Source organism: Arachis stenosperma, chromosome 5 (genome assembly GCF_014773155.1).
Source record: "Arachis stenosperma cultivar V10309 chromosome 5, arast.V10309.gnm1.PFL2, whole genome shotgun sequence".
Taxonomy (NCBI): Eukaryota; Viridiplantae; Streptophyta; class Magnoliopsida; order Fabales; family Fabaceae; genus Arachis; species Arachis stenosperma.
In genome coordinates, this window is record NC_080381.1 from 90,796,219 (window position 1) to 90,806,023 (window position 9,805).

General features: G+C 38.5%; 1 protein-coding gene across 1 annotated transcript; it reads left to right on the forward strand.

Moving 5' to 3' along the window:
- The first annotated feature begins 4,941 nt into the window (after nt 1-4,941).
- On the forward strand, nt 4,942-5,445 carry LOC130980963 (uncharacterized). The gene has a single exon (XM_057904602.1). It carries the CDS (start codon nt 4,942-4,944, stop codon nt 5,443-5,445), a length of 504 nt encoding a protein of 167 aa, XP_057760585.1.
- The last annotated feature ends 4,360 nt before the right edge of the window (nt 5,446-9,805 follow it).

Below are 9,805 nucleotides of genomic sequence, written 5' to 3' on the forward strand. Positions count from 1 at the left end.
ACCTTAATCTATGGTGTGTAGAAACTCCACCGTTGAAAATACATAAGAACAAGGTCTAGGCATGGCCGAATGGCCAGCCTCCCAAAGTGAGTTCAATCATAAAACATGATCAAAAGGCCCTCGATGAAAATACAATAGCAAAAGGTCCTACTTATAGAAAACTAGTAGCCTAGGGTGTACAGAGATGAGTAAATGACATAAAAATCCACTTCCGGGCCCACTTGGTGTGTGCTTGGGCTGAGCAATGAAGCAATTTCGTGTAGAGACTCTTCCTGGAGTTAAACGCCAGCTTTTATGCCAGTTTGGGCGTTTAACTCCCATTTAGGTGCCAGTTCCGGCGTTTAACGCTGGAATTTCTGAGGGTGAATTTGAACGCCGGTTTGGGCCATCAAATCTTGGGCAAAGTATGGACTATCATATATTGCTGGAAAGCCCAGGATGTCTACTTTCCAACGCCGTTGAGAGCGCGCCAATTGGGTTTCTGTAGCTCCAGAAAATCCACTTCGAGTGCAGGGAGGTCAGAATCCAACAGCATCTGCAGTCCTTTTCAGTCTCTGGATCAGATTTTTGCTCAGGTCCCTCAATTTCAGCCAGAAAATACCTGAAATCACAGAAAAACACACAAACTCATAGTAAAGTTCAGAAAAGTGAATTTTAACTAAAAACTAATAAAAATATACTAAGAACTCAACTAAAACTACTAAAAACATACTAAAAATAATGCCAAAAAGGGTACAAATTATCCGCTCATCAAGCTTCTGTAGGCATTTTCTTTAGGTGAATGGATCCACCTGCAGAATGGTCCAATGACATCTTGGAAAACTCAGATAGACCATAATAGAATATATCTAATATGGTCCATTCTGAAAACATGTCAGAAGGACACCTTTTGGTCATCTGCTTGTATCTTTCCCAAGCTTCATAGAAGGATTCACCATCTTTTTTCTTGAAGGTCTGAACATCCACTCTAAGCTTGCTCAGCTTTTGAGGAGGAAAGAATTTATCCAAGAAGGCCGTGACCAGCTTATCCCAGGAGTCCAGGCTATCTTTAGGTTGTGAGTCCAACCATGTTCTAGCTTTATCTCTTACAGCAAAAGGGAAAAGCATGAGCCTGTAGACTTCAGGATCTACTCTATTCGTCTTAACAGTCTCACAAATCTGCAAGAACTCAGTTAAAAATTGATAAAGATCTTCAGATGGAAGTCCATGAAACTTGCAGTTCTGTTGCATCAAAGCAACTAATTGAGGTTTCAACTCAAAATTGTTTGCTCTAATGGCAGGAATTGAGATGCTTCTTCCATCAAACTTGGACGTTGGTTTAGCGAAATCACCAAGCATCCTCCTTGCATTATTGTTGCTGGGTTCGGCTGCCATCTCCTTCTCTTGTTCAAAAATTTCAGAAAGGTTGCCTCTGGATTGTTGTAATTTAGCTTCTCTTAGTTTTCTCTTTAGAGTCCTTTCAGGTTCAGGTATCAGCTTCAACAAGAGTGCCTTTTTCTTTATTCCTGCTCATATGAAAGAGAAGAGCAAAAGAAAAGGAAGAGGAATCCTCTATATATGGGCAAAGAGGATCCTTATTATTAGTAGAAGAAGAAGAAGGATAGGAAGGAGAAGAGGAAAATTCGAACTCAAAGAGAGAAGGGGGGGTTCGAATTTTAGGATGAAGAGAAGTGTTAGTAAATAAAAAAAATAAATAGAAGAAGAGAGGAGAGAGGGAATTCGAAAATAATTTTGAAAAAGTAGTTAGTGATTTTCGAAAATTAAAGATAAGATATGATTAAGATTAAAATTTAAAACAATTAAAAAGAATTTTTGAAAAAGAGATGAGATATTTTCGAAGATTAAAGAGGAAAAAGTAGTTAGGTGGTTTTTAAAAAGATAAGAAACTAACAAAAAGTCAAATAGTTAGTTGAAAAAGATATTAAAATCAAATTTGAAAAGATAAGAAGATAAGGAGTTAGATAAGATATTTTAAAATCAAATTTTTGAAAAAGATAAAATTTTGAAAAAGATATGATAAAAAGATAAGATAACAAGATATGATAAAAAGATAAGATAAGAAGATATGATAAAAAGATATGGTTGAAAAAGATTTAATTTTTAAAATTAAAATTAATTGCTTAACTAACAAGAAACTAAAAGATAAGATTCTAGAATTTAAAGATTGAACCTTTCTTAACAAGAAAGTAACAAAATTCAAATTTTTGAATCAATCACATTAATTGTTAGCATAATTTTCGAAAATTTGAAATAATATTAAGAAAAATATTTTTTTTAAAAAAAAAACATTTTGACATTTTCGAAATTAATAAGATAAAAATGAAAAAGATTTGATTTGAAAAAGTTTTGAAAAGATAAGATTTTTTTTTAAAATTGAAAATTTGACTTGACTTGTGAGAAACAACTAATTTTAAAAATTTTTGACTAAGTCAACTCAAATTTTCGAAAATTTTGGAGAGAAATAAGGAGAAGATATTTTTTTATTTTTGAATTTTTAATTATGAGAGAGAAAAACACAAATATGACCCAAAACATGAAAATTTTGGATCAAAACACTTAATGCATGCAAGAACACTATGAATGTCAAGATGAACACCAAGAACACTTTGAAGATCATGATGAACATCAAGAACATATTTTTGAAAAATTTTTTATGCAAAGAAAATATGCAAGACACCAAACTTAGAAATCTTTAATGCATGGACTCTAACAAACGAAAAATGCATATGAAAAATAACAAAAGATACAAATCAAGAAAACATCAAGATCAAACAAGAAGACTTGTCAAGAACAACTTGAAGATCATGAAGAACACCATGAATGCATGAATTTTCCAAAAATGCAAGAAAAATTTTTAAAGCATGCAATTAACACCAAACTTAAAAATTGACTCAAGACTCAAACAAGAAACACAAAATATTTTTTATTTTTATGATTTTATGATTTTTTTGTATTTTTATTATTTTTTTTCGAAAATATTCTTTAGAAAAATGAAAATAAAGAAAAAATTTTTGAAAACTTTTTTTTTAAAAGAAAATAAAAGAAAATTACCTAATCTGAGCAACAAGATGAACCGTTAGTTGTCCATACTCGAACAATCCCCGGCAACGGCGCCAAAAACTTGGTGGACGAAATTGTGATTCGTACTCTTTATTATTGTATGGAATTGATTCCACGATAATGGCTCTTTGGTATGTGCATATATTAACTTAGCACTTTCTTTCCACAACTCCGTTCAACTAACCAGCAAGTGTACTGGGTCGTCCAAGTAATAAACCTTACGTGAATAAGGGTCTATCCCACAGAGATTGTTGGTATGAAGCAAGCTATGGTCATCTTGTAAATCCCAGTCAGGCAGAGTCAAATGTGATTGGATTAGATAAATAAAAGATAAATAAAATAGGATAGAAATACTTATGTAAATTAATGGTGGGAATTTCAGATAGGCGTATGGAGATGTTGTGCTCCTTCTGAATCTCTGCTTTCCTACTTCTTCCTTCTAGTTTTTCATCACTCCTTTCTATGGTAAGCTGTATGTAGGGCATCACTGTTGTCAATGGCTACATCCCATCCTCTCAGTGAAAAAGGTCCAAATGCTCTGTCACAGCATAGCTAATCATTTGTCAGTTCTCAATCAGGTTGGAATAGAATCCAGTGATTCTTTTGCGTCTGTCACTAACGCCCAGCCTTCAAGAGTTTGAAGCTCGTCACAGTCATTCAATCCTCGAATCCTACTCGGAATACCACAGACAAGGTTTAGACTTTCCGAATTCTCTTGAATGCCGCCATCAATTCTAGCTTATAGCACGAAGATTCTGATTAAGGAATCCAAGAGATATGCGCCCGGTCTAAGGTAGAACGGAAGTGGTTGTCAGTCACACGCATTCATAGGTGAGAATGATGATGAGTGTCACGAATCATCACATTCATCAAGTTGAAGTGCAACGAATATCTTAGAACAGGAATAAATCGAATTGGATGGAAAATAGTAGTAATTGCATTAAAACTTGAGGTACAGCAGAGCTCCACACCCTTAATCTATGGTGTGTAGAAACTCCACCGTTGAAAATACATAAGTGAAAGGTCCAGGCATGGCCAAATGGCCAGCCCCCAGGTGGTCACAAGACCGAATGATCAAAAAGCTTAACAGTCAAAAGACGAATAATACACTAGTAAAAAGTTATATTTATACTAAACTAGCTACTAGGGTTTACAAGAGTAAGTAATTGATGCATAAATCCACTTCCGGGGCCCACTTGATGTATGTTTGGGCTGAGCTTGATCTATCCACGAGCTGAGGCTTCTCTTGGAGTTGAACGCCAAGTTGTAACGTGTTTTGGGCGTTCAACTCTGGTTCTTGACGTGTTTCTGGCGTTTGACTCTTGAATGCAGCCTGAAACTGGAGTTGAGCGCCAGTTTACATCGTCAATTCCCGAATAAAACATGGACTATTATATATTGCTGGAAAGCTCTGGATGTCTACTTTCCAACGCCGTTAAGAGCGTGCCATTTGGAGTTCTATATCTCTAGAAAATCTATTTTGAGTGCAGGATGGTCAGATTCCAACAGCATCAGCAGTCCTTTGTCAGCCTTCTTTCAGAGTTTTGCTCAGGTCTCTCAATTTCAGCCAGAAAATACCTGAAATCACAGAAAAACACACAAACTCCTAGTAAAGTCCAGAAATGTGAATTTAGCATAAAAACTAATGAAAACATCCCTAAAAGTAACTAGATCATACTAAAAACTAACTAAAAACAATGCCAAAAAGCGTATAAATTATCCGCTCATCACCACCCACAGACCAACGGGCAAGCCGAGATCTCAAACAGAGAGTTGAAATGAATACTAGAAAAAAATGTTGGAAGTTTACAAAAAGACTGGTCTAGGAAGCTAGACGATGCTCTATGGGCCTACAGGACAGCATTCAAGACCCCCATTGGGATGTCACCATACCAACTAGTATTCGGCAAGGCTTGCCACTTACCAGTTGAATTAGAGCACATAGCTTTTTGGGCACTAAAACTACTCAATTTTGATGAAAAGACTGCTGGAGAAAAGAGATTAATGCAACTTAATGAGCTGGAAGAGTTTAGAAATCAAGCATATGAGAATGCAAAAATCTACAAAGAAAACACAAAAAGGTGGCATGACCAAAGGATAGCAAAAAGAGAGTTCATTAAAGGACAAAAAGTGTTACTCTACAACTCAAGACTCAAGTTCTTCCCTGGGAAACTTAAGTCTCGATGGTCAGGACCTTTCACCATATTCAAGGTGTTTCCCTATGGTCCTGTGGAGCTCATGGAAGACAATACTCAGAGAACTTTCTCTGTCAATGGCCATAGACTCAAACACTACTTGGGAGGCTCATTGGAGGAGCAGAGAGTGAGCTACAAGCTCAACCAAAGATGGAGGAATGTCAAGCTAATGACAATAAAGAAGCGCTAGTTGGGAGGCACCCCAACACTTTATCCTTTTTGATTCAATTGCTTTTCTAGAAATAGTTTAATTTTTGTGATATTTTCAACTTTTAGGATTAGTTGTTTGATATTTGTTTGATAGTAGATCAATATTTTTTTTACTCTCTTTTATTTGGGATTTGCAACTTGATGAATGCATGACTAATGATGGGTGAATGGGCTCAGGATTAGCTGAAATGCTAAGTTTGGTATGGCCTCTCACCCACTTAATCTAGGCTTACAAACAACTAATTGATTCTGAAAAGTAAGCCAGAGGTTAAATTTAGTATGGCCACCACCAATGATCACATAGTACCCAATTCACCCAAGTTGAGAGCAGTTAATACCTTAGACAAGAGTGAATGTGAGTTAATGGATTCAGAGGAGTTGGGATCAAAAGAAAATGAAAGGTTTTATATTATTCCACTCTTATGAACACATTAAATACACAATGATGAAAGCAATTTATTAAGATGCCAAGGAATTAAGTTTGGTGTCCCAAGGGACACCCATCAGTTGCAACCCAATTCACTTTTAATGAGAAGAAATGTGAAGGGGTATTTTGTCATTACTAATAGGGTCAGTTTCAATTTCAGGAGAGAAGATGGGACCCACATGGAAGACTACTCACAAAAACAAGGAAGTCAAAGTGTACTTGCACTTTGGAACTCAACACACACAGAGGACACAGTGAGTGAGAAGTTGGTGCCTCTCCCCACGCTAGGCGCCACTTCCCAAAGTGGGAAAACATTCAATTCCTTTTAATTTCAACCTCCGAACCACAACCATTCACCCACTATAAAAGATTCACTCCCTCACCTTCCCTTCCCACTTCAACAACCCCTACAACATTCACCTTCGCATATCTCCTCATCTTCTACTATCTCCCTCTTTCTTCCTTCTTTTCTTGATTGGGTCAATCAAGTCCTAAGTTTGGTGTTGGAGCAAAACCTTGCTTTACTTTTTCTTTCTTTCAAACCCCCTACTCCCTATTTCTTTTTACAACTCTCCCAAGCCAATGGCACCACAAAAAATCTCAGCCTCAAAGAAAAGAAGAACCAGGAAACCAACCTCTGGATCCTCAAGCTCTTTCAACAGCTACAAGTTTCTCTCCGCATTCAACCAAAATCAGTTTTATGGTTGGGTGAGTGAGAGGGAAATCATCCCAGAAGTTGGATTTCAACTAGGGAGGAATGAACACAGAGAGATCAACATTGAGATTGGGCAGAGGGGTTGGTCACTTTTATGCAACCCACCAAGGAAGGTAGTTGAAACCTTGGTGTGGGAATTCTATGCTAATGCGGTACCTCAACCAGGGCAACAATATGGCTACATTAGCTATGTGAGGGGGAAATCCTTTTATTACAGCCCTTCTAGCATTGAGAGAATGCTAATGGTGAAGAGGACAAGCTCCACCCGGAGCTATAAAGAGAGAATGAAGCAACAAGACCCTGGGTTTGAGGAGATTTTGAGCGAAATATGTGTGATGAATGTGAAATGGATAAACGACAAGGATGGGATCCCCAACCAATTGAGGAGAAGAGATTTGAGCCCCCAAGCTAGAGGGTGGCTAGAGTTTGTAAGGAGATCCCTAATCCCTACATCCAACACTTCAGAGGTGACCAAGAAGAGAGATGTGCTCATCTACAGCATCATGAGACGAGAAAACATCAATGTGGGGGAGATGATTGCCAACAACATCAACAAAGTGCTGAAAAGCACCAGTGACAACACAAGGTTGGCATTCCCCAGCATCATACAAAGGCTGTGTGATGAGGCTGGGGTTGAGAAGATTATTGATGAAGTACTTGTGAAGCAAGACAAGTCCATCACTGCCAAGAAGATGGCAAAAGTGGTGGCTGTCCACCCCCTCAACAGGGCTAGAGAAAGAAGGGCCCATGCTCAAGAACCATAACAACAACAACAAGGAGAGGGAGAGGCTGAAGAGCACCCTCAATTCCTAGCACTTCAACCACCACCACACTACCAATACCAACAATTCCCAGAAGGTTTCAATTGGGAGCAACTGCAAGGAGATGTACGCCAAATGAAGGGAGATATACACCACTTGAGGGAGGATGTCAACCAATTCAAGGAGGCTCATCAACAACAATGGAGCCAAGTCAACCAAAACATTCAACAACTCCAAGAGAGTTGGGAGCATATCAGAAAGGAGCAGCAAGAACAATTTGATTGGCGAGAAATACGGAGCGCACTGGATAAAATAGGAGAGCAAGGCAAGTGGCAGCAGAGGAACCTGGCTGAATTCAGGCATCTCTATGATGCCAGGACATTGTCCAGGAGACAGTATGACATTAACACACAAGCGAAGCTGAATCACTTGTGTAATGCTGTTGCCGCTCTGAACCCAGGATATCCAACTTTCATGCAAGGGATAGAAGAGCTAAGTGCAAGACAAGAGGAAATCTTAGCCAAACATAAGGAAGATGAGAAGAATTACATGAGAAGGCTAGGATTTTGGAAGCCCAAGGATGCCAAGGCTCAAGAAGGTTCCTCCAAGCCAGATGAAGGTGGCTCATCCCCTCATAAGAAGAAGGACAAGGGAAAGGGGCCAATGAACTGAAGATGAAGCTGCTCAAGGTTGTTAAGTTCCATGGTTGACACTTTCCAAATTCTGCATTCTGTTTATGTTTTGCTTTATTTTCTTTTTGAATAATCATGCTAGGATAGTTTATGTTTTGTGCTTAGTTTTTAATTCCTGTTTGAAGTCTTTATGATTTTTTTTAAGAAAGAAAATGCAATGTATTTCAAGTCTTCACTTCAATTAAATAAAAGTAGAATTTGTCTCTATGAGAGTCACTGTGAGTTGTACAAAAATAATAAGAGAGACCAAGGCCAAGAGGGATCATCAAACAAACTAAGAAACAAAAGGCTAAGTGTAGAACCTTGGATGAACCAGAAAGAAAATGAGTCATGGAGGGAACTAATCCTAGAAGGTATAACAAAGAGAAGGCTAATGGGTGTTCCTTGAATATCCATAGAACCGAGAGGTAGTAAGCAATAAAGACCCAAGGCTCTGAGCATCAACTACTAGGATAGAAAAAAAAAGAGAAAACATGAAAAGAGAAGCTCAAGAAGAAATAATAATCCTAGTAGATGCTTGTGGTGAAGATGTGTCAAAAAGAGACCTGGGCAAGTAAATTCTTAGGGGTGTCTCAACACCTAGTACCCTAAAACCAACTGGTTTGGGAGTGCTAATTGAAAGCCTAATTAAAGGGTTGTCTTGAGACAAAACACTTATAGTCGTGGTAAAGAAAGCAAAACAACACTTACTACTTCAAGGTGACAATCAATAGAAAGGACCCCTAAGGCCTATACCTGAGTGAGCCCTCAAGGATCCAAGAGCTTTCCATGGCAATCAAAACATTCATACATGTGTTAGACACTTAGTTTTACTCTTAGTTATATTGAAATCTTTTGAAGCCAAGGCCTTAATATATAAAAGTTTACTCACATTGATTTGCTTGGGACAAGCAAAACTTAAGTTTGGTGTTGTGATGACTTGCATCATTTAGCTTTCTTTCTTGCATAAAAAGACCATAAAAGAGCACAAACCTCATTTGATCAGTACAATTCATGCAGTATTTGATGAATATTATGGTACACTACTTTGAAGATGAGTTGTGATGAATTGTAGGTGAAAAAAGGCATCAAAAATGGGAAGAAGACAAGCAAAAAGTTGGGCGTGTGAAACTGGCATGTCACTTGAGGACAAACGCCACAAGAATACAAGGGCATGGCACGCCAGAAGCCAAGCGTGGCACGCCAGGAGCCAAGCGTGGCACGCCAGTACTAAATTCCAGAAGGGAGAACCAAGCATGCATGTGGGCATGGCACGCCAAGGACTGGGCATGGCACGCTAGTAATAAATCCCAGAGAGCAAAGAAGAGGAACACATGAAGGGCGTGGCACGCCAGGCTGGGCGTAGCACGCCGGATCCATCAACCATCATGAGCGTGCCACTTGAAGTAGAAGGCGTGGCACGCCAGTTCTGAAAGTCACTTTGGCATGCCACTGATAAACCCCATTTTGAGGGTTTATCTTGTGTTGATTTCAGGGGTTTTATCAATGATTCCACACGCTTTCTATATGAAAATACAAGACTTTGTGTTCCTTTCCTAATTTTGCCTCATGGATGAAAATATGCTTATTTTTCACTAAATTAGATACATTTCTAATCTTCTCTTGGTTCCATTCGATGCCGTGACCTGTGTGTTAAGTGGTTTCAGAATATAGGGCAGGGATGGACCGGAAGAGAGAAGGAGAACGGGCGCAAAGGAAGGGAGCATGAGAATTGAGCTTTGGAAACCTCAGCAAGGGCGCGTGCG